Here is a 24,436-nt window from a genome sequence, read left to right as displayed (position 1 = left end):
CATTGTAAATAAGATTGTATTGTTGAGTATTTTTATAATTACGTAAAAAATAGTTTTTAGACTAGTTCTCGTAGAATTAGTGTATTGTAGAAGTAATGTAAACGTTGTTCATTCACAGGCTAGACGATAATTACGACCCCTTCGCTTGTGCTGCTAGGCAGATGAAAGAGCTAATGTCTTCAGACACAAATATTCCGAAAAAGCAGCAAAAGACTTCGAAAGAATCAAGTCGAACACTTCCATCCTTAAAACCCACTCCTACCAGAGCCTCCACTCTAAACCGATACACAGATAATACTAAAACTATAAAAGACACAATTAATAAAACATATCAAAAAACACCTACACTGAACAGGATGAAATCATTTGGAAGTACACATAATGATAATCTGTCAAGTTCCTTTGGTGGTAGATGTAGTTCGTTTAGATTAAATAGAAATGAGAAAAAACCCAGTCTTAATACAACATTCACCAAATCCAGCAAAGAAAATATCAATTCTGTAGAAAAACCATATCTTCATCGGAGCAGTAATTTAAATAGATCATTTTCTAGTTATAATAATTCAGTATATAGTACACCTAAGTTAAAAAATAAAATTCCAAAGTTATCCACATCTATGCATCATGCTTTTCAGAGAAATACTGGGAGTCAACCTTTGAAACTTGAAAAAATAAAAAAAGATGATAAGAAAGATCTAGTAAATCTTGATGCTATATTGTCATGTGATAACTCTTCTATGACAGATAGTAATTATATAGATCCCATGTTGATCAATGAAAATGACAATTTACCGATAAATGTTAACACTATCTTAAATAATCCCGACATAATAAGTAGCTTTGAATCTCTACTAACTACTGAAAATCTACCAGCTAAATTCGAATCGTTTAGTACTATAAAGAAAAATAATAACTGTAGAAATATTACAAATATAGAAAGTCTTAAAAACGAGAAAAACAATAATTTTCATACTGAGACTTCGACAACTCCAATCATAAGTGATTTAGGGGCTCAGTATGATAAGCTAATGTACTCTCTCGATCATAGTATAACATCTAGAACTTCTGGTAGAGACGATGACTCCCTTTGTGAAGATTTTGATCTCGAAGAATTCATGACCTCTTTTGACGAAGAGGTTAACAAACAAAAATCTGAAAAGCGCACATGTAGCTCGACAACTAGAGTCGTTAAGCAATCTGAATTGTCTAACGACGTAGTTGTCGCCGGAAAAGATACCCCTAAAATTTTTAAAAGTAGTAGTAACGGTATGATCCCAGTGAATAAATCAATGTCCCTTGTTTTTAGCAGTAACAATATCGTGGGTGATAAACTGCTTCCTTCCTCCGTCAAGCGTTCCACATCCCTCCTTGATTCCATTCAAAAGAAACCTGCCAAAATAGAACCTAAAATCCGCCATAAGACTGATCAGCTGGAAGATGACATAATGCAATCTCTGAAAGAGTTCGACAAGTTCTACGAATCTCAGAAAAATGAGAAAACTCATTCAAATAAAGATCTTAATATGAATAAACGCACGTACATTGATACAGTAAAAAGAGGTAGTCGGAAGAAGATAGAACAAAAGAATAAATGTGACAACATCACAAACGGAAATCACACACCCGGTGGGAAGATAAGCAACGATTCAGCTTACAGCAGGTTAGTCAGGAAACCATTTAAAAGCGATCACAAACAATTTTTTTAGCGTAATAATGTTGCGTTACTGCTTCCAGCCTAAACAGAGTATCGCCATCAAAGCTGTCCTTGTGCAATGTTAAAGAATCCAACGATACAGTGCTGCTAGAACAACCGGGCGGATCAGACACGGGTGATAGTCATAAAGAAGACAGACGTTCCATATCAAGTGAAGAATTTTTAGCGATGGAGAAGTCCACCGAGCTAGAAGAGACCTTAACGAGATCTGACATGCACTCGTCCTATAATAATGTAGGGCACATCAGTGTTAATGGTGAGTTAGTTTTATTCAGTTTGAAATTTTATAGATCACCAAGTATAAATGGAGTAATGAAATTTTGATTTGTGGTTATAAACCTACATCTGTTTTTTGTACTACTGAACGTTTTTTTTTTAATATTTTCTGTAATATTTAGTTAAATATGGCATAGTCTAGTCTTTGTTAATGTTTTGATAGTAAAATTTACATCCCCGTTGCAACCACAATAACATTGTAATTCTGTTATTTAGTGTGTAATAAAATGTATTTAACAGACAAACGTACCAGTTCTCGAGCCTCCACACATCGCACATCGCATCGTAATATAAAAGAGGCACTCAGCTCAAGTGGTTCTGAGACATCCTTGAGCCGTGTTCGAAGGGGGCAACACTCGGCCCCACGCCTTTCACGCTTCTGTCACGAATGCGGGAGTAAGTTCCCTGATAAAGCCAAGTTTTGTATCGAATGTGGCGTTAAACGATTGTTAGTGTGAACTGTACTTAGTTGTTAATGTCTAGTCTTAAAGCCCTTCATACATGGTTGTAATGTGCATAGTAGATTTAAAGTTTTGAACTTTCTCGATGTATCGAATTTCCGGGAAGGATTTTATACGTTTTGACATTTGGAAGCATGTCAATTTTAATTGTATACCATGAACTGACCAATGTCATATTACCTCGACTATATTTTATAATAATGGGTATTAAATTCACCAATAGGTTATTATAAATTGAACTTGAAATAAATATTAGATGCCAAAAATTTAAAGGCACATAGCATAGACACACAAATATCGCATAACATATTATACGTATGTACTCGATGTATGTTAATTGCTACCACCACCAATACCTCTTTTATATGAAAACTATTCTAGAACGAAGGTCCATTTTAGGTTAGACTACGGCCACAGAGCACTAATCAAGTTGTGTATGCAATGTTTTATGCTATGTATGTATTGTCTGTACCAAGGATACTGCTATTGAGCAAGTATTGATCCTGTTATTTAAATTTAATTCAATTCACGGGCGGATTGTACCATGTATGGAGGCGTATGTGAGCTTCCCTAAAGCTCAATTATTGCTTGAACAATATTTGCAAAATGCAAATAATTTTATCAGTACGATATCTATGTATCATAGATTATATGGTACTTGAATTATTATTTATTATAGCAAGTTTATATTTTGTTGTTTTCAACCTTTTTAGTTGTTAGAGAAGTGCCTTTAAAATTATGATCAGAAATAAATCACCCCTTTATTTATAAATTGTCTTCTAAACTAAATGTGTTATCATTTTATAGGTCAAGAATTTAAGAGCACTCTGAAGGGTTTACTCTGTGCCTATATCAATTTTCATTAATTGGCACACTTTTTAAGTATCTGTCTAAATAATGTCATTGTCTATGTACTTTCAATTGCTACAGGTTATAGGTAAGTCGCAGAGTAAACCTGATATGCTTTAGGGATTTTTATAAGGGGGTAATTTTTTATGTAACATTACCAAATTATTTATTTAAAAAAAGTGCCTTCCCAAATTCTGGTGATTCTCTTGAACCTATCTACCTGTGATAATATTTGGAGCTACACCAAACATTTCTCTTGAATAATTGTTAAGTGCCAATTTTTGTTTTGAATGGAATTTTGTGTTTTTATTAGTTTTTGTTAATGAATGTATTTTATAATGTTTTAACTTTCCACAAATAGAGGTAGCATTTTAACAAGACTGATTTCACTTTCAAAGGTTTTGTGAAATGACCCTAACATTGTATATTGTTTTGATTAACAGACTTATCATGTAATAAATTAACGTTAGAAATTAATAGTATTTTATTTGCCTTGACCCGTGACAAACTTCGTATTTATTTTTTTATTCGTGCAACGTATTTGAACGTCCCCAGGGCTATGTGATAAAACAATAGTTAAATTGTTAAATTGTAGTAGTGTCAGACTGAAAATGTATTTGCAACTCTTTTCATATTACATGTTTTATGTAATATTATTCGTTGATGATTTCAAAATTTCGAACACAACTATAATTCTAAATTAATTTTAATGTTATTATAACAATGAAAAATTACAAATTATTTACATGTTTATTATGTTACGAGTTAGAGTGAATATTTGTTACAAATTATTCAAAAACATTTTGAGAGTAATGTTTTACTTTTGTTATAAAAACACCCTATCTTATTTATCAAATTATTACAAATGGCCTCGATCACAGAGTTAATATAAAACTTGACAGAAGGAGGCAAAAGAGTACAATTAAACCAATTTCGTGTTTATAAATAAGCACTGAATATTTCAAAATTGTATGTTTCATAGGTTTTGCTATTTGAAGGTGCCACAATCAGACAAGACCAATTAAAATTATTTACATAAAAAATATGATAAAGATCATAGACATTGTTTGAAGAATAATAGCTCACAGGTAATATATAATATTTCAAGTATCATAACTGTTTAAGTAAGTTTGTTTACACATATACAATATAAATGTTGCCCCTTTTTCATTACATTTTCTAATTTCTCTTTATACAAGTGCATTTTGGATTGAATATTTAAACCTAGTATTAAAACTATGTCATGTTAGAGTCTTAACATATGTTTATATGCCTTTCTTGGAGGTATTGCACCTCTCACTCGCAACCTTCTTAGAGCCTCCCGAAGATGTTTTGGTTGCAAGGGCCCTGATTCTCCAGAGTTCTCTAATACATCCAAAGCTGAAATACAATTTTATTATTAATTAAAAGTGCAAGGGTAAGATTTAACAGCACATTGGCTTTTTAATTGATATTAAAAAATATTGCTTATTTATTCAAAGTTGAAGGGTATGTCTTGAATCTAATAATTATAATAATAAATTTGCATCATAAAATTTAATTGTTTACACCTCATGGGTTTAGTACTAGGCAGCATGGTTAAATACCAACTAGCCTTAAAAATAAGCAAAAACAGTGGTGCTACAAGCCTCAGATTACACACACCATTGATTTAAGCTTTTAAGAAATGTCGGTTTCATAATTATATTTTCCTTCATAGTACAAGTGAATGTAAAATAAACAAAAAACTATAAGTGTACAGCTGCAGTTGCGAACCTATGAGTTCAAGGTTGAGAGTCACAAGCTCAAACCACTAGGCTGTTAGCCTTAAAAAATAAAGATCACAGAAATATATGAGAAAATTGGGCACAGTAACAATAGTACTTGTTTACCTTCTTCTACAACTTCCCCAACAAATACTTTAGCAATACCAGACATAGCTATCACCACATTCTGACCCACAGATGTACCAGTTATTGTCTGCATCAACCTTTTTACAGCTGCTTTGGGAAAGGCTGCTCTTCTGTACATCTCATATCTATTTAACTGCTCTTCAGTAAAGTTGGACACCAGCACTCTTACAAAAGAAAATATGGTTTATATTGTAATTGTTCTGTTAGAATGTAAAAAGAATAGATTGTAACTAAATATAAACTTCATATTTTTTATAAAATAGGGGGCAAATGGGCAGGAGGCTCACATGATGTTAAGTGATAGTGATATTGTGATATTATTAGTTATCACAAAATAATTGTGAAAACAAATTAGTTACATTGTTCCATGTGAGCAGTCCATAGAATTTCATGAGTAGAAACAAACTGACAAAACTTCTTTAAGATTGTTTTATATTGAGAATCAAGTGATCTTAGTGATCACAGCAGCAAAAAAGTGGTTGTAATAAAAATTTATCTCCAGTATAATAAGTTAGTAACCACTACTTACTGCATTTTTTCTCGTTCTTCTTCCTCTAATTCCTTTTTACTCTTTTTCTCCCTTTCTCTTTCGCTTAACATTTCATCTGTTTGATATTCATTCTCATTATTTAATAGAATATCATTTGTGTTTAATTGCTCTATACTTTCTTTTGCTTCTGAAGTACTTTGGTCAATTATGCTTTCAATGTTACACTCTTCTATTGATTGATTATTACTAAAACTGTAATCATTAATATATGATTCATATTTATCATTATCATCTACAAATGTATCTGTTTGCGATGTAAGTAAATCTGTAGATTGTTCTCTGTAGATAGGCAACTCAACATCTTTATCTTTGAAGAGATCATCGGAATAAGTTTCAATGTGTTGACTTTGAAGAGTTTGTGTGCTTTCTCCATAATTAGTAAGTGTAGCATCTAAAATAATTATATTTTACAATTAAAACAATTTTTCTCACTCACATTAAGATATTCAACAGGCAATTCAAATGAGTTTTGTTAATTAGCATCCTTTATTAATGGACTACAGGTATTGTGTCAATTAAATACATTTTGTGGGGCCTTAAATTACAAAGCAAAAACATACATTACCTTCCGTTTCTGATTTAATTAATCACTTAGGAAGTTTCACATATAATACTTACATTCTGGCTCATCTCTTAGCAAGTTTTCCTCTATTTCTAAAGATATGTCCTGAGTGTCTCCTTCATTTGAATCACTATGTTCCAACTCCCTGGCTAGCTCCTCTTCTAAAAGTGATTAAAGTAGATAGTAGCAATAGATTTCATATAAAGAATTAGATAAGTACATACAAGTAATAGATATAATAATTAGACTAGATCATAATAGTAATAATATCGAGGGAAATTATAGGAAAAGGTTTATATACGCGGGAAATATTATTCGTGTCAACTCAACTCAAAATATACTTTGTAGCATAAAAGCTAGTACTTACCCCGTAGCCTTTCTGCTTCCGTAACGGAGTCGTTACTGCATATATTATCAGCCATTACGACAATTATATAACTTTTATTAATATGGATTGGTTATTAGATGAGTTATATTTTAGTTGTTCAATATCCACGATGCAATCCCAAATTTAATTTACCGAAGTTTATTTTTAGTATTTACATTTTACTGCACATACCTAGTCGGTAACTGTCAGTAGTCAATGTTACCTTCTCAAACATAAATATACTCACCGCTGATGAGTATAATAAAATCTAACTACCAACTAAAATATGTAATTGGCACAACACATTTGAATTAGTATTTTAGTTGTTAAAAGTATACAGTTAGTGATGTAATGTTTGAGTTATACTCAAATTGCGTTGGCGGAAATAAGAAATCAACTTACTACATATCAATATTATTTAGGATATCGTTGGATACCAAGAGCTTAGCTAGAGTAATATGATTACTTTGAATTTTTAGTAATGTGTGTTGATAAAGTTAATCCCTCAAGTTTGGGGAGAAGTCACAATGGTAGAAACTCTAGCATTAATAGAAATGTCATAATGACTATATGTCTGCAACTGACAATTAGCAGCTTTACGTCAAAATTCCTTTACTGACGATGAGTGACATTGACAGCTTTAATTAGTTTCGAAAGTGAAACACCGCTATCGGGTGTATGTTGGTCCAGAAAATATCCTAGAATAAAATAATATATAATTGTACTCTGGGTGCGAGCAGAGAGTTCCATCATGAGTACATTATTGAAAGCAGCTTTATCTCGTAGTCCAGCGTCACTGGTTAGTATTTCAAATTACATTTGGAAGAAAACTGTTTTGTTATGTAACCGCAAAAAATAAAAAGAAATGCTATAAATGGGTGGCGACGGCGTTCAAACCCTCTATCCATACTATTGCAAATTATGGTGCAACTTAATTATTAAAAAGTAGTTCTTACTTCCAACCAATGGAATAATGCGTTATTTGTTTGATATAACTGCGTACGTACATTATGATTATCCCATTATAGTATGTTTTATTGTCATTATTATTATTTTTGATGTATGCATTGAGTAATAAAATATAATTATAATTACAGGCGACGCATTTGTACCGAAATCTCCATTTATCTGTTGGTGGAGCATCACCCCTGAAGGAGGCTTCAGCCAATTCCAATGTTGCACAGTCGTACACAGTAATTGACCACAAACACGATGCACTCGTTATTGGTGCGGGAGGCGCGGGACTGCGCGCGGCTTTTGGTCTTGTCCAAGAAGGGTTCAAAACTGCTGTTGTCACAAAACTTTTTCCCACAAGGTCACATACAGTTGCTGCACAGGGTGGCATAAATGCTGCACTCGGTAAATATTACCTAACTATATTTTCGGCGCTTAGATCTAGGCTTAAACACTTGTGCAATTATATATAAAATACTGAATGTTTATAGGTAACATGGAAGAAGACAGTTGGCTCTGGCATATGTATGACACGGTTAAGGGTTCTGATTGGCTTGGAGACCAGGTAAACCATGGCACTATACAATTTTGAAATTTGTACTTGCTATGTTTGCACTATTTAACTTAAAGAAATGTATGTATGTATGATTAATGTCATATTAGGTAAAGCAATAATGATATTAATTAATACTTAGTGTTAAATCAGGTAATTTTTGATAGGGTTTTACCATATGGCTCAGTTGTTTATTGGAATCATAATAGTAGTATAACATAAAATAATCCATACTACTATTTACAGGATGCCATCCACTATATGACTAAAGAAGCACCTCATGCAGTTATTGAATTAGACAATTATGGTATGCCATTTTCTCGAACTCCGGAAGGCAGGATCTACCAGAGAGCCTTTGGAGGCCAATCCCTGAAATTTGGAAAGGGTGGTCAAGCACATAGGTGCTGTGCTGTTGCAGACAGGTAATATAGTTCTTAAATATTAAAAAAAAATTGCATATATCTAATGTAAAAATACAGTATCCATTAAAATTGGAATTGTTTAAATATAGGTTTAATCTTATATGTTCTAATGTTCAATATTTCTAAATTAAAATAATATTACCATCTGGTAATATTTTAGTGACCCACTGGATAGATTTGTGAAATTTATTGTCATTGATAACTGTATCGCAATGATAATACTTTAAACTTTTTATCTTGCACACTTCAGTAATTTGCAGTGATAAGCAAATGAACATTGAGATTTTTATTTTTAAGTTATGTCATATCTGGCCAGATTATGTACTTGTTTTTGTGCATATAATATGACTTTAATCATATCACATCAATTGGGCTTTACAAAATGTGAATAGTTTGCGATTGTTACTATTTTTTTTTCATAGACAAAATATTGTTACTGGTTACAAAAATGGTGTTATCTTTTAACCTTATTTTATAATAAATCAATCTTATAAGTAATCAATTTCAGTCTCCTCTTAATACTCAAACACCTTATAACTTAACCAATTTTCTCTGAAAGAAAACCTGAATAATAAACCAGCAATTCCCCATAAAAAAATGATGTTTTTTATTGCAGAACCGGACACTCGCTTTTACACACATTATATGGCCAATCTCTCCGATATGACTGCGAATACTTTATTGAATATTTTGCATTGGACCTTCTCATGGAAGACGGAGTTTGCAAAGGCTGCATTGCATTGAACCTCGAAGACGGAACACTTCACAGGTACCTTACTTTTTTCATTCCATACAAGATATATTTCATAAAATAATTCCAGATCTTTGAAATACAACTTCTATGTTTAATTAAAAATAAATACCTGTTTGTATTTTATGAAGGTCTTAAAATATAGCACAGTAATTATAAAATCATCAAATTTAAATCTAATCTAAAATTTGTTGTATTCAGTGCAATAAAATATTAGGTAAACAAAATGTAGATTTTTTTTCAATAACATTTATTTAATCAAAGTATTTGCTACCTGTGCACTTTTGACATCTTATAGGTAGTTAATTGAACCCTTTACTAAAAAAACACTTGAATGGGAATAAAATCTTTGAAGGCAGTTTCGACTGCCTCATAAGAGTTGAATTTTTTACTTTGCAAGTTTTTTTAATTGATAAGTAATCTATCTGGAGTATAGTGGATGTCTTAGACATTCCAATTGAAGCGTCTCCAATGTGGTAGCAGTTTGTTGTGCAGTGTGGTCGAAAGCCATTGTTGTTAAGCAGCTAGCCAGAATTAAGAAAGTTATAGTGAATGACCCCGGCAGTAGTCAACCCAACGCTCACAAGTAACTATTTGGGGTAAATTTTTGCTTGGGGCAATTTGGGTGGTTCGGCTGGGTTCAGCCATTGCAATGAGCGCTACCTATTATCGTACAAATTCCACTTTTCATGACAGGTAATGATTAAAATCCCTTCATTACTGTGCCAGCTGAGTAATGTAACGCAGCAGTCGACGCGCGTTGATTTGCTTCACTCAATTCGTGAGGGACCTTTTTCACCTTCCCAATTTGCTTCAAGTGACACTTAACACCGCAGTCTGCACTGAGACGTAGTTTGCGCTGGATCTGCTGTCATAATTGGCTTCAATTCTTCGTTATCAACTTTGGTCTTCGCATCAACGGGCTTGTTCCGCTGGTCGAAATTTCCAGAGCGAAAATTTTGGAATCAAAAAATGTTTTATGTAGTGTTATCTTTTGCGACACCACCGCCATACATATCATTACCTTCGAGAGGTTTCTGCAGGGCTGGTGCCACGGTGGAACTCGTTTTTGAAAAAATTTAATTTGGAATTCTTAACCAAAGAGAAGATATTTGAAGCTGAAGTGGCCAGTACGATAATTTCATATGTCAGGACCTAATATTAAAAAGTTTAAAAGTCAGGGACAGTTTATAAGATTTTAAATAAAGAACAAACAGGCCATAAAATTATTAAAAAAAAAAAAACAAAGACTGTCATGTTAAAGCCTATTTATGACCTTGCCAATAATTAATGATAAATAAAACAAAAACAAAAATCTGAAGCAAATTCTGGCAAATTTAAAAAAGCGAGCGATGATCATATACTTAGTGATTTATAAATAATAATGGCCTTTTATTTGAGATACATTTAAACACATTTATATTTTGTCAAAGGCCTCCTCCAAATCTCGCCATTCCTGTCTGCACTGTGCCACTCTCTGTATTCTTAATTGGGTCTATCCACCTCTTAATTGTTTTGATCTTTCCTTAGAACACTTTTCTTTACTTAGAAGCACTTAGAATTACTTTACTATATTTTTTACAAAGTCCCCGTATTGCACAGATTACACTATTATTTATTGTTACGTGCAGATTCCAAGCGAAGAACACAATTTTAGCTACAGGCGGTACTGGACGGTCTTACTTCAGTTGCACATCAGCTCACACCTGTACCGGAGATGGAACAGCTATGGCGGCTCGAGCAGGATTACAGAATGAGGATATGGAGTTTGTGCAGTTTCATCCGACTGGTAAGTCTTTTAGCATTTAGGGTAAGATTCAAAGACTTAGCGGTTCAACGAATGTTTAAACGGATTTGATTTGAGGCCCGACTGTTTTTTACCATTGTTAAAGCTTATTTTAATGTAGAGTATTATATCATTGTCATTTCAAATAAAAAAAATCAGTGGCGCTACAACCTTTTTAGGTCCGGGCCTCAGATTTCTGTATCTGTATTATGAATATTTGTTAATCTAATAGCCAAGCAGGTGACCAGCCTTCTGTGCCTGACGCACGCCGTCGACTTTTTGGTTCTAAGAATAGCCGGTTTCCTTACGATGTTTTCCTTCGTTTGAGCGAATGTTAAAAGCGCACATAGAAAGAATGTCCATTGGTGCTCAGCCGAGGATCGAACCTACGACCTCAGCGATGAGAGTCCCACGCTGAAGCCACTAGGCCAACACTACTAGTGCTGGAGTAACATTCAGAGTTGAGAGTTATGAATCTCGTATGAGCAAAGGCCTTGTGTTCTAGTTTTTAAATAATTTTCAAAAATCATACAACTATGAAAAGTCGGCAGAAACATTTTCATATAGGTCAAATCTAATCAGTAAAATATTTTAGCTCTGTAATATAAAACTCGTTGGATAAGCGCAATTCGATAAAATTTATATAAAAATATGGACGTGATTATTATAAACAATTAACAACAACAGTGTCTCTATTACTATTATTTGTATAATAATCATAATTACAGATTATATAATATTTGCGTAAATAAATGTGGTCTGAAAATATGTAAGAAAATATAAAGTACTATAAGTGTAGGGTCTATTATGTTACCAAGAAGCTCAACCGAACCACAAGAAAATAACAAACCTGTGTGTGTACTTATGTTCATGCGTTAGAAGTTATACTTCTTTGGTATAATAAGATAAAAATCTTTTTAAAAGTTTTATTATTCGCCTTATTCTAGGTGTGCAGAAAAACGGTATTTAATACATCGAAAGTTGTATTATATTGCATAATCTACTTAAATAAAGTTTGTTTAAATATTTAAAAAAAAATATTTCAACATAATTAAAGCAATGTACATTTTTATTTTAAAATGTTGAATATGCTAACTGCTGGGTATCGGTTTTTTGTGACTGTGCATGCGCATCGTTACTCCATAAAATTTACTCTCATCATTTTTCCCTAACGCGACAAAAAAAGTATAACTTCAATAAAATGCGTAAAACCTCTACATTTCTTCAAGTGAAGGCTGAATTTTAATTCATGATAAGACTTTGTCGGCTCGTTGGAATCTGAACGTTATGCAGTACCACATAAAGTTCAATTCAATTAGCATTTAAATGACGACAGTAACAAGATTTTCATTTTATCGCCGTGACAAATACATTTGTGTTTCGTTTTTTTAAACCTAAAAATAGCTAACAAAATGAAATTGTAATCCAATACAATCTTTGATAAAGTATTTGATGAATTCCAACCCGTAAAAGTAATAAAATAGTTTCTTTTTATATCCTAAGTCCATATCCATGAAAGTGAGAAGTCAGGGCTTGTTGATAATATCAAAAACTGATAAAATAAACATTCCTTCGTATAGGTCATAACTTTCACATCAATTAATTTTCCACTCTAATAAATATACACAAATTAATGACGTACTATATTTTAATCAATTAGCTTCTTCCCACTGACTTTGATAATGAGTAGTTTCTATTAAAAACTTATATAGACACAATTGCAATATTTAAATTATTAAAATTTTAATAAGCTTTCCACCACCCATAATCGGAAATTACGTCACGCATTTTTTGGAGATCCTTGACCCCCCCCCATGAAACGAGCCGTAACGTTTCTGTATCCAATAGTAAAACGTTTCGTGACCAACCCCACTGACTCTTTATACCTAAAGCTTACCTGTGGTGTAAAGTACTGGAAAGTGGAAGATAATATTAACAATAACTCGTAATTCAATCCACGCCCCGCATAGTAACGTTTTACAAGAGAAAATTCGTTACGTAATACTTGAACGCTCCCTTATCTAGTTAAATAATATATATATATATATATAAATAAAGAATTTAGAAATTATAAAAATGTTAATAAAATTGTTTAGTTCCTTCACCACTGTTCTATATGTTTAAATGGAAAAACACTATAAACTCGATTGTAGGAATCTACGGGGCTGGTTGTCTGATGACGGAAGGTTGTCGTGGAGAAGGTGGTTTCCTCGTTAACGCCAAAGGTGAACGCTTCATGGAGAGATACGCGCCTGTCGCTAAGGATTTGGCCAGTCGAGATGTCGTCTCGAGAGCTATGACTGTAGAAATTATGGAAGGTAATATGCTACCCGCATTTTATACTTAAATAATTAAAAATTCTACAAGTTTCTAAAGAACTATCTTTACTTCAGACATAGTTAACTAATCGAAGATAAATTAAGATTATCGTGTAGTAATTAAAATTAATTAATTTAAACGCAGTTAAATACAGGCTACCCTCTTCTAGAACGCGTCATTGCGATCCTATTTTTTACCAAATTTCCAAAGCACTATTGTAACACACTTTCTGGAATGGTCAATGTATGGTACATGTACAATGAATACCTTTTCGGGGCCTTTTATTATCAAGTTTTTAGATTTGAGTTTCTAAACACACATTGTTTGGCTTTGTACCAATTTTTTAAATGTTTCCAAAACTATACTTTTACCATTTTCTGAAAATCATATCCAAACCTATCTTTATTAACCTCACCCTCTAGAAATTTTCAAAATGATTTGATACAGTGAAAATTAAATATATACCTTAAAATCATGTCTGACTTGTATTTGTCCAGGTCGTGGTTGTGGACCAGAAAAGGACCACGTGCACTTACAACTTCACCATTTGCCCCCGGATCAGCTGAAGCAAAGGCTCCCTGGCATTTCTGAAACCGCTATGATCTTCGCTGGAGTTGATGTGACCAAGGAACCCATTCCTGTGTTGCCCACCGTACATTACAATATGGGAGGCACACCCACAAATTTCCGAGGAGAGGTATGTTTTAGGAAAATATCTATATTAAAAGACTAATTTAGTTTTTGGATTGGATGTTAGGTAACGTAACTAGGTAACGTCTAATTAGCAAAAAAAATATTAATGTAAAAACGGGCGCGATTGTTAGTTTGAAAATTTAATTTATATTTAGGATTTTTTGATTATTGATTATATTCTGGAAAAACTTCTTTTTTGCCATTTTTGCCATCTTTAGTTACAGTCGTGATATGTCGTATACAATATTTAAAAAAAGACTTAAAATTTTTATACAAAAATACAAAACACTTAACAATTAACCTTTGGCAGAGCTTTTACTGTTTATACATATTTATTTATATTGTTTTATTGGATTTTATTTTATTTTAGTTATAGTTGCATGTTATTTTGAGTTTTTTTTTCATAATTAATTATACACTTTTTGTACTTTACCCTCTGTAGATGTTTTTTTTATTGTCCCATATTAGGGTTGCCTGGAAGAAATCGCTTGTTAGCGATAAGGCCGCCTGTTGCCTAATAACTTATGTAACCTACTTACTTTTTGTTTTTTTGTTTGTATAATTATGAATATTATGGTAACAAAGTATAAATAAATAAAACACATATTTATAGACATTAGTCGTCCAAATTAATTTCAATGCACAGTTTTTTTTAAATTATTCTATAACTCAGTTTTATGTAATGTCTCTCGATTTAACGACGAACTCCTTAAAGCGTCAAAATCAATTAGCTGTGGTTTGTTTTAGTTTGTCTTCCATACAATGATGTAGAGAATTCTACATAGAATTACAGCCTCTCTCAATAACGTTAACAATTGAGTAATACAGTACTTTTTAAGTTGCTATAATTAGTAAAAACTGCGCTGCTGTGTATGTTCTTTTATCGCTTTATTATCATATCCCGAAATAAAATCTACTATCGGCATCATGCATACGAACTTGCTAAGAAATTCGCTGTTTTGGTTACAAATAGGGATTGCTTGCACGCGCAGACTGTTGTGGAACATGACGAATAAGGAGGAGTTATGAATTATCTATACGATTTTTTTCTGTCCATTTAATGACAACTCTCTATAACGCCATAAATGGTACAGTCCCTTCAGTATTATATAGAGTTTACACTTCACACAATACAGTATACTGTATTTTACATCTAAACAATAAATCCTTATACACATAAAATCAAACATACTTAACAAAATATAACGAATATATTTATTGTTAACCCTTTATGAACGATAATTTCTTATCAGCAAAAGTAATTGATAATACTATATCACTATGTCACGAAACGAAAATTTCCCACTTTCCTAGAGCATAATTGTTATCTCTGCTACAGTAATAGATATTCATGACCTTGACTCAATGTTTCGACATTCTATGTACTGTTTGTTTCTGAATATTTCCAGCGTTCGTATTTACTAGCGGTCTGTTCTAGATCTTTTTAATATTTGTAAATAAATATAGGTCGTGTTACTCCGCGTTCATGTAGCTATTATCTTTATAATTCTACTGTACGTGTGTATGTCACTGAACTCTTATACGGCTGGACCGATTTGAATGATTTTTTTAATATGCGTTTGGGCAGTGCCCCGGTTGGTTTAGATTCACAAACCAGTCCGATACATGGCGTTGCAGTCAGTTCTTTGTTTAATATCCTAATCTCTTGAAATATCATCCAGGACAACGTCAGTCGGGTGCCTCAGCATGGTTATAAAAAGTCGTAAAGTGTTTGACTTGGTTTCAAACATACAAGAAGTTTTCAATTAAATAATTTTTTGTTTATAATACAGTAAAACCTGGTTAATTGGGATCTTAAGGGACCAATAACTATCACGTGGAATAAGTGATACCTCTATTTTATATTCCATAATAAACATATATGTTTTTTAATGGTAAGGTACCGTACATCATTGCAACTATCAATAAAAGAGGTTCACTTATCCATGTTTCACAGTATTTGTATAATGTAGGTGTCCCTGCGTTTATTCAGTCGTACCGCGAAATACTCCTTTAGAGTTTGCTAATAATAATCGTTTAAAATATATAACTGACACCTCAGGCAGTGTCTTTATATCGTGGTAGAGCATATAGTATTGACAACAATTATAATTAACAGTTGTTATTATTATGACATTGTGATAATTAATATGGCATTTGCATGGCTATTTTTATATGTCAGATTGTGCGGATTTTTATAATTAATCGATCGGATTGTACCACTTTCTCTGCAAACAAGCCATTTATTATTATAGGCTTCTGAAAAGCAGTTATCACGGAGCTGATTTTTTTCGTATGGCAATTTATTATTATATATTTCGATTGATAATTGTCGGGTCATAAGCCTATATCCCGGTAGTTTAGAAGGCTTACGTAGAGACCGTTTCGAGATTAACTTTTTTATGTGTGTTTATATTTACTATTATGAGCAGTGTTGGCCTAGTGGCTTCAGTGCCTCTCATCCCTGAGGTCGTAGGTTCGATCCCCGACTGTGCACCAATAGACGCTCTGTCTATGTGCGCATTTAACATTCGCTTGAACAGTGAAAGAAAACGTCGTAAGAAAACCGGGGTGTGCCTTAGACACAAAAGAGTCGACGGGGTGTGTCAGGCACAGGAGGCTGATCACCTACTTGCCTATTAGATTGACAATGATCATGAAACAGATATAGAAACCTGATAGCCAGACCTAAAAAGGTTGTAGCGCCACTGATTTAATTTTATTTTTATAGCGTATCCTAATATTTATTTTACTAATAATTTTTCTACAGGTAATAACCCACCACAACGGCCAAGATCGCGTTGTGCCCGGTCTCCTGGCGGCTGGTGAGGCGTCATGTGCTTCCGTACATGGTGCCAACAGGCTTGGAGCTAACTCTTTGTTAGATATCGTTGTATTCGGCCGCGCGTGCGCAATCACCGTGGCTGAAACAAGCCGACCGGGAGATGCGCAGCCAGCGCTTAAGGATGTGAGTATAGATAATACAATAATTTTTCCGTTTTTATATTTTTACATTATGGTCCTCACTTATTGGGGTCTGGAGGGGTATGGAGGTAGCGCGTTCAACAGTACAAACAAGCTCTTTAACTTTATATTATGAAGTCCTTATTCTATAATTTACCCCGAATTAAAGTAATTTTTCGTCACTTTTTGTTAAACTAAAATGAAATGTTTCCATTCGTTATTATTCTTAAAATATTTACAGACAACAGGCCAGGAAAGCATCACGAACTTGGACCAGATCAGATATGCGAACGGTACTATTCCAACAGCTGCGCTGCGCCTGCGCATGCAGAAGAACATGCAAACGAATGCCGCTGTATTCAGACAGAAGAACACGCTCGAAGAAGGTAAGATTTTTTATTTAAGTAAAGCCAACAGTTAAATATTCGAGTAAAGAAATCGTTGTTTATTCATAGGTTATTATTTATTTATTTTCAATTCAATAGAAAAAACATTTTTTTTTAAATACATATAACGGGGTGTACTAGCTGCAAGCTTACCTATTGTTAAGTGATACTGGTAATTTTGTATTCTGTCTCAACGTCCGATGGAACTAGACTTTACTTTAGAAATGAAACATTGGTCGAATTTATTAAAAACATTTTTCATTCATTCATTCGTCGCCATAGTAATAAAATTATCAATGGTTAAAGTTTAGATTCCATATCTGAACGCACATTAACCCAAGTTGTTTCAATCTAAATAATTGTATAGAGTGTTGGCAAGATCGTTGTCATGTAACTTCAATATTATACTTGCCAAAATAGGTAATTTGTGATAATTTTAAATCCCATTGTATTGCAATTGGCGTTTAAAACTATGTTCCTAATATATAAAACTAAGTCGGGTTTGTTCGAACACTTATAACTCGAGAGTGGCTTTCATGTTTTTATTGAATTCGACTCTCTATATATATCTAAAACAAACTGTTAATAAGTTTCGTCAAAGATATAGTGTTCATCCCGATACGGTAAACTCTGTCTTCAAATTAAAGAACGCATTTAATAAATATCGAATCGACAAAATATATTCGGATTGTGGCGTATTGTAGATTTTAAAATGTAAAATAATGTCAGTAATAAAATGGATTTACATATCTGGTTGTCTAATATTTATGCGTGCGTTAAGACGATTTTTAGTGTTAATTTCTTAATAAACAAGTGACCTTAATAAATTTATTAGTTATGTTCAGCTAATTTGTAACACGACGTTGACTAACAGTCAATGACAGTTAAGCGGTACGAAATTCGGTGGGTCAGGTTATAAAATAAATATAAAATTACAGGCCAACGTCAAATCCACGAGATCTACAAACAAATAGGTGATGTCAAAGTATCAGATCGTTCTCTAATATGGAACAGTGATCTGGTTGAAACTCTGGAACTGCAGAACCTGCTCATCAACTCGGTTCAGATCGTGGAAGGTGCCTTGGCGAGGGAGGAATCGAGGGGTGCCCATGCGAGGGAAGACTTTAAGACGAGGAGGGATGAATATGATTACTCCAAGCCATTGGACGGACAGGTATTATAATAATTAAGATGGATGGACATGTTTGTAACGGACATTCAGCTATTTCAAATGTCAAAAATCATCATAAATGTAAATATTGTTAATGTCATTTGTCAAAAACACTATTACAAACAATCCAAACATGTAACAATTTGAAACAGTGCGGTCTGATATTTTTCTGAAACTTTACGAAAATTCTATTGCAAAATATTGCTATTCAATACAATAATATTCGTAGATATTTCGTTAATTTTTAGACATTGAAGTATTTCAAAATGTTTATTCACCCAGTAAAGCTACAACCCGATTTGCGTCATGGATTGCATTTGTTTATTTGAGAATTTAAAAAAAAGTACGTGTCTGTACATGTAACCTACTAGATTTTGTATAGAAAGGTTTCAGTAAGATTTTAAGCTAGGAACTACTGGTTCAATTGAAAGAAATGTTTTTATATATAAATATATAGAAACATTCAACGAGGCATATTCTCTGCGCTGATCGTTCGTAACAATATAACTTTTATTCGTTAAGTTATGATTTCAAACTATGATTCAATTAAATATTAACAAATCAAATTTAAAGTAACAGAATCTTAATTATTAACCAAAGTAACAAACAATTGACTCGATCATAACATTTACTGATAATCCTAGCATTACCTGACATTTATAGTTTATGTTAGCTGTTGGATTAGATAAAGAAACAAAAGACTGCTCAAAACAAATGTAAGACGCGCGTCTGGGTTTTTTTTTTTTGTTTTGTAAGGCTTATAACCTAGATAAAAATGATTCAAAAAAGGTTAAAGATACAATCAATAAGTGGCTATGTGAGCGTGTCTACGTTTGAGCGGCTCAAACTTTATCAATGTCTTCAATATATTTTTTTTTTAATTTTTATGTAATAGGAGGCTCACCTGATGTTAAGTATTACCGCCGCCTATGGACACTTACATTGCCAGAAAGGCTCGCAAATGCATGGTCGAAAGTTCCTTTTCCAAGTGTTAAAGATGGAAATAAAATGTCAAGGGTATAAAATTTAACAGCGTGTATATATTAAGGTTGATTTGCTATATCCTTTTGTATGGAACCAAATTTGTTTTAAAAAACTTTAGACTAAAAACAAAAAAAATTATCTGAATAAATGGATTGATTACGAGTTATTTTTATAACAAAATTACAAATAATGTCGCTGTGACGTCACTCTGTGATATCGAATATTATTTAACGTATTTTTTTTATAATCGTGTTTACTTCTACACTATGCACAGTGTAAACTCGCATGTACCGTCGGTTTAACGACGAACTGCCTAAAGCGTCAAAATCAATTGGTTTTGGTTGGTTTAGCTTGTCTTCCATCAATTGATACACTCTACATCGCATTACACCCACTCCCAATAACGATAACAATTGAGTAATAAAGTACTTTTTAAATTGCTAAAATTAGTAAAAACTGCGCTGCTGTGTATGTTCTTTTATCGCTTTATTATCATATCCCGCAATAAAATCGACTATCGGCATCATGCATACGAACTTGCTAAGAAATTCGTTATTTAATTGGGATTGCTTGCACGTGTAGACTGTTGCTGAACATGACTAATAAATAGGAGTCATTGATTATCTATACGTTATCATATTCTTAGCTTCTCACCAACTTTCATACTGTAATCATAGCTAGAGTGTATTGATGAAAAAGTTTTACTAATACGCGCACTAGAAACTTCTTCTAATTCTGATTTTTCTTCTCCTTTCCTTCACAGAGTCTACACTGTATATTCAAAAACTATGCAGTATAAAAGTAAAATACTAATACATTATTTTTTCAAGAAGACTAAAAAAAAATTTAATCGTGACGTAAAACCTCGCAGGTTCGGCTCTCTATTTTGCGAGCAAAGAAAGTCTATGTGGGAAAACGTTCAGGTATTTACCACGGTTAATAAATGAACAATCCGTCAGTTAAATAGATTAATGTTAACCCACATAATATACAAGAAATATTTTCATATATCCTGACAAGACTGTTGCTATTACATTACAACAAACCACACTGGTTTTTGTATTATTCTACAAATACACTTAATTGCAAATTACTATGTCTATATTACCCTTTATCAAGTACTTTAAAACTTTGAGCAGTGTTGGCCTAGTGGTTTCGGCGTGCGACTCTCATCCCTGAGGTCGTAGGTTCGATCCCCAGCTGTGCACCAATGGATTTTCTTTGTATGTGCGCATTTAACATTAGCTCGAACGGTGAAGGAAAACATCGTGAGGAAACCGGTTTGCCGTAGACCCAAAAAGTCGACGGCGTGTGTCAGGCACAGAAGGCTGATCACCTACTCGCCTATTAGATTAACAAATGATCAAGAACAGAGAAATCTGAGGCCCAATTTTTTTATACACTTTAAAACTGAAGACCGCTCATTATAATACAAATCCCATAAAGAACTTTATCCCAAACTGAGTAATGACTGACTGGAAAAGACTTCCTGAAAGTGTAAATAGTGATAAATAAAAAAAATAAAGTGTATTGGAATCAATGAAATGTGTCTTGTATTTTTTTTTTTGGGAAAAAAAATTGTGAGATAGAAAAAGTCTCACGGACACGATCTCAGGGTAGTAGTGTTATTAATAATAATAAAAAGTGTAATGAGCTCTCTTAAAAACAGGTTTAATAATTTATCGAAATTATTAAGTGTGTTTATCGACATAACAATAATATATACGCCGTCATATATAGATTTCTATAATTCCAGTTTAGATTAAATTACACTGTTTTCATTGATCTTATCTCTGAGACGTGCCCCCAGCAAATAACTAAAGACGTCAAAGTTTCGAAAATATACGCATTAAAATGACCGACAGGTTAAGCGATAAAGTTAGTTTCGAATCAAAATAAATAAGCATATGCCGTACGAAGGAAGGAGTTGTATTACAAAAATGGTTGCAAAAAATCAAAGTATGATAATTTTGTAAGTAAAAATATCACTTAAAATATCCCCTGGACATCTTGTTTCCCCCTAAATACCAGTGGTCCCGGCTTCGAGCCGGCTACCTTGACCCGTAAACATTGAACCTAATACTTAAACCTTCCTGATATAGATAGACACAGCGCAGCGCTTGTTTTTATATAATTTAAATAACTGTTATTGTCATTTGTTAACATAGCTTTTACACATTAAGAAAACACTTTTTAAACGGATTGAAGCTATGTATTATTATTATAAACTTATAATTATTTACATAATTGTGCTTTACAGCGTACGTGGTTACGGTGACCACAATTTAATTTTCAAATTTATGTAAATAATTATAGGTTTATAATACATAGCTTCAATCCGTTTAAAAAGTGTTTTCTTAAATAACTGTTGCCAATTTTTTGTAGGCATTATCAAGGTACAACTTTTGTTTCAATCATATATCTCTCATTATTAAGGCAGCGTTTGTAAGAAAAAATTTTTTTTATTACAAATCTGGCCACGAAAATGTATTTTAATTTGTCGGATTAATATGAAATATGAAACGGATCAAAAAGTCGTCAATCAAAAGCATCGTTGTTTTGTTTTTCGTCCTAGAAACATTAGAGCCACTCGTGGCCATGTGTAATACCTTTTCAGAATCCCTATTAAATGCGTCAAAACTTGTGATAAATGGTTGTTTTTCGGTGCAGTATTTTTTTTTCATAGTGGGGTCCGAAGTAAACAAAAAGTTATGATTTGAGAATTTTTTTTTCGTAAGACGTATATTCAATACACCCATTAAATAACCAGAACCACAGCTTATCTAATACTCATCAGGACCAAGACTAGTAAAAAATATAAAAAAGAAACAAAGATTTTTTCGAATTTTAAGAAGAATTAGTAAAAAATGTAAATTTTCTTATAAAAACGCTAAATACATTAAGGACCTCCCGTAGAACATTTTGCAGCTGATGACCCCGTCTAACTTCTAGCTGCGTTTAATCCACGACTTCTAGGCCATGACGTATACGACATGAAGTAACGTGGCCTTCTATAAATCAAAGAATTGTCAGAATCGGTTAATAAAAGCCAGAGCTAAACTTTACCTTTTTATAATATTAATATGGATATGTTAATATTACAATTTCGTTGTTTATAGACTAAGCTACCCTTCGAGAAGCATTGGAGAAAGCACACTATAGTGGAGACAAACCCAGCCACAGGCGAGACCCACCTCACGTACAGACCTGTCATCGACAAAACCCTGGACCAGCAGGAATGCAAGACCGTGCCACCTGTCATCAGGACTTACTAGAACAATTGGTTAGTTTATTACACCGCATTTAAAACGCTCTTGCATGATGGTTAATTCCCGTTACCATAGATGCAAAGTTTTTGTTTATCGTCTGGTTGTGTATATGGCGATTAAACAGAGTGGCGGAGAGTTTGTTGCCAGTTCTTCTCTTCCGTTCTACGCACTTGATTTGAGAACTGGCAGTAAATGTAAAATTAGAAGCATTTCTGTTTTTGATGTTCATAAGTGTACATTGTGTTACCTATGAATAAATGATTTTGAATTTTATAACAGCTATAAAATTTATCTTTTCCAATTGTATATCATATGAAAATCAAATCGAATAATTAGTAGGTGTCTATAAGTTGGTAAATTAAATTTAAAGTATTTCCGAACCAATTCGGCTTAATTCTTCAAGCAAAGTACCAATTCTTAAAAGCCCGGCTACGCAATCGTGAGCTCTCTGGCAATGTGTGTGTGTGGCGCGGGCATGGGCGACGCTATTAACATCAGATGAGCCTCCCGCCCGTTTTCCGTTGTTTTATGTAAAAAATATATCCAATTATTTCCGCAATAATAATTATCAGACTTCTTTAAAATTAACCGTTTTAAAAAAATTTCATTTTTAAGAGAAATTTAACATTTTACAGAAATATTAGAAATATTTATTCTAACTTATATTAAAATTTTGACATTGTTTTCCTTTACTCTATGGAGTAGATAAATAAGGATGACATTTTATAATTAATATTAATTTTCTCTAAATCTATTTTTGTAATCTGTGGAAAGTTCTCTCGAGTTATGCGATGATTAATTAAAACTAATTACAAGCTCGGATACTATTTGCTATCTATTTTACTTTCAGATAACAATGTGTGCTGGCTGAACTAGCAGTATTGGACTCGTCACCCGAGCTACGTAGATATATATAATAATTTATTTCATTTTAGACTAAGCTTTACGATCATGTTAATCTGCTTTAAAATGTCATTTACAGCATTTATCTGGTTTTCAGTAGCACAGTACTTAATTGAAATCCTATTTAGACAATTTTTAGTCTACCTCAAGTTATTGGTTGTATTTTGTATCGAACTGTCACTGTCAATCTGACGTTATGTAGCACAATATTAAATCATGTTCTGTGCAGTATTCAATGAAATTGTAATTTTACGAAAACGATTAGATTTAAGGAAAAATAAATGTTATGCGTAAGAATTTCGTTTCTTTTTTCTTTTCTCGAGAGAGAGATGATGTATGTAGGGCACTTAGACCATTGTGCATCAAAGTCCTGGCTAACTAAGCCACTTCGGCTCCTTCCAGAAGCTCCGAAGGCGAAGGAAAAATAGATTCACAAAATAAATAATTGAATCCAGCATATAGGCAAGTGAGTGATTAGTCTCTTGTGTCCGTGTAGCGGTTACTCATAGTCGTGACAAAGCAATCCCCGTATCTCAAAAGCGTAATGGAAGTCATAGACAAATCTAAGCTTAGACAACTGCATCGTATGATCAAGTCTTAACTGCGCACA

The 24,436-nt window shown here is 33.0% G+C and overlaps 3 protein-coding genes across 7 annotated transcripts in view; 2 read left to right on the top strand and 1 right to left on the bottom strand.

Moving 5' to 3' along the window:
- Nucleotides 1-3,777, top strand: part of LOC123712926 (uncharacterized protein MAL13P1.304-like) — a 35,477-nt gene extending 31,700 nt beyond the window's left edge. For 3 of the 5 annotated variants that reach the window (XM_045666310.1, XM_045666308.1, XM_045666309.1), the window contains exons 7-9: nucleotides 119-1,660; nucleotides 1,735-1,970; nucleotides 2,231-3,777. In XM_045666310.1, coding sequence (XP_045522266.1) covers nucleotides 119-1,660; nucleotides 1,735-1,970; nucleotides 2,231-2,448 — 1,996 coding nt within the window. In that variant the 3' untranslated portion in view covers nucleotides 2,449-3,777. Of the gene's footprint in view, nucleotides 1-118; nucleotides 1,661-1,734; nucleotides 1,971-2,230 lie in introns of those variants that run through there. The other 2 variants (XM_045666312.1, XM_045666311.1) reach the window with 2 other exon arrangements.
- A 294-nt stretch (nucleotides 3,778-4,071) lies between these two features.
- On the bottom strand, nucleotides 4,072-6,903 carry LOC123713780 (transcription initiation factor TFIID subunit 11). Its single transcript, XM_045667625.1, has 5 exons — nucleotides 6,672-6,903; nucleotides 6,361-6,465; nucleotides 5,722-6,133; nucleotides 5,172-5,356; nucleotides 4,072-4,680 (listed from the first exon to the last, which is right to left on the bottom strand). Exons 1-5 carry the CDS (start codon nucleotides 6,724-6,726, stop codon nucleotides 4,547-4,549), a joined length of 891 nt encoding a protein of 296 aa, XP_045523581.1. The 5' UTR covers nucleotides 6,727-6,903; the 3' UTR covers nucleotides 4,072-4,546.
- Nucleotides 6,904-7,322: 419 nt separating this feature from the next.
- LOC123713177 (succinate dehydrogenase [ubiquinone] flavoprotein subunit, mitochondrial) lies at nucleotides 7,323-24,123 on the top strand. The gene is made up of 13 exons (XM_045666724.1): nucleotides 7,323-7,470; nucleotides 7,769-8,030; nucleotides 8,117-8,190; nucleotides 8,425-8,600; nucleotides 9,217-9,369; nucleotides 10,983-11,140; nucleotides 13,291-13,455; nucleotides 13,954-14,153; nucleotides 16,920-17,117; nucleotides 17,355-17,499; nucleotides 18,438-18,673; nucleotides 22,774-22,937; nucleotides 23,774-24,123. The coding sequence occupies exons 1-12, from the start codon at nucleotides 7,423-7,425 to the stop codon at nucleotides 22,927-22,929; spliced, it is 1,971 nt and encodes a 656-aa protein (XP_045522680.1). The 5' UTR covers nucleotides 7,323-7,422; the 3' UTR covers nucleotides 22,930-22,937; nucleotides 23,774-24,123.
- Nucleotides 24,124-24,436: the final 313 nt, after the last annotated feature.

Source organism: Pieris brassicae, chromosome 8, assembly GCF_905147105.1.
Source record: "Pieris brassicae chromosome 8, ilPieBrab1.1, whole genome shotgun sequence".
NCBI lineage: Eukaryota > Metazoa > Arthropoda > Insecta > Lepidoptera > Pieridae > Pieris > Pieris brassicae.
Note: the sequence above shows the minus strand (reverse complement) of the source record. Positions and strands in the feature narration are given on the sequence as shown.

What these genes read in the sequence shown, in the direction of transcription:
- LOC123713780 (XM_045667625.1), bottom strand. Translation starts at nt 6,726, where the DNA reads ATGGCTGATAATATATGCAGTAACGACTCCGTTACGGAAGCAGAAAGG. An exon ending in GCTAAGAGATGAGCCAGAAT is followed by an intron (nt 6,134 to 6,360) that starts GTAAGTATTATA and finishes TAATTATTTTAG; the next exon opens with ATGCTACACTTACTAATTAT. An exon ending in TGGGGAAGTTGTAGAAGAAG is followed by an intron (nt 4,681 to 5,171) that starts GTAAACAAGTAC and finishes ATTGTATTTCAG; the next exon opens with CTTTGGATGTATTAGAGAAC.
- LOC123713177 (XM_045666724.1), top strand. Translation starts at nt 7,423, where the DNA reads ATGAGTACATTATTGAAAGCAGCTTTATCTCGTAGTCCAGCGTCACTG. An exon ending in TGCTGTGCTGTTGCAGACAG is followed by an intron (nt 8,601 to 9,216) that starts GTAATATAGTTC and finishes TTTTTATTGCAG; the next exon opens with AACCGGACACTCGCTTTTAC. An exon ending in CGCAGCCAGCGCTTAAGGAT is followed by an intron (nt 17,118 to 17,354) that starts GTGAGTATAGAT and finishes AAATATTTACAG; the next exon opens with ACAACAGGCCAGGAAAGCAT.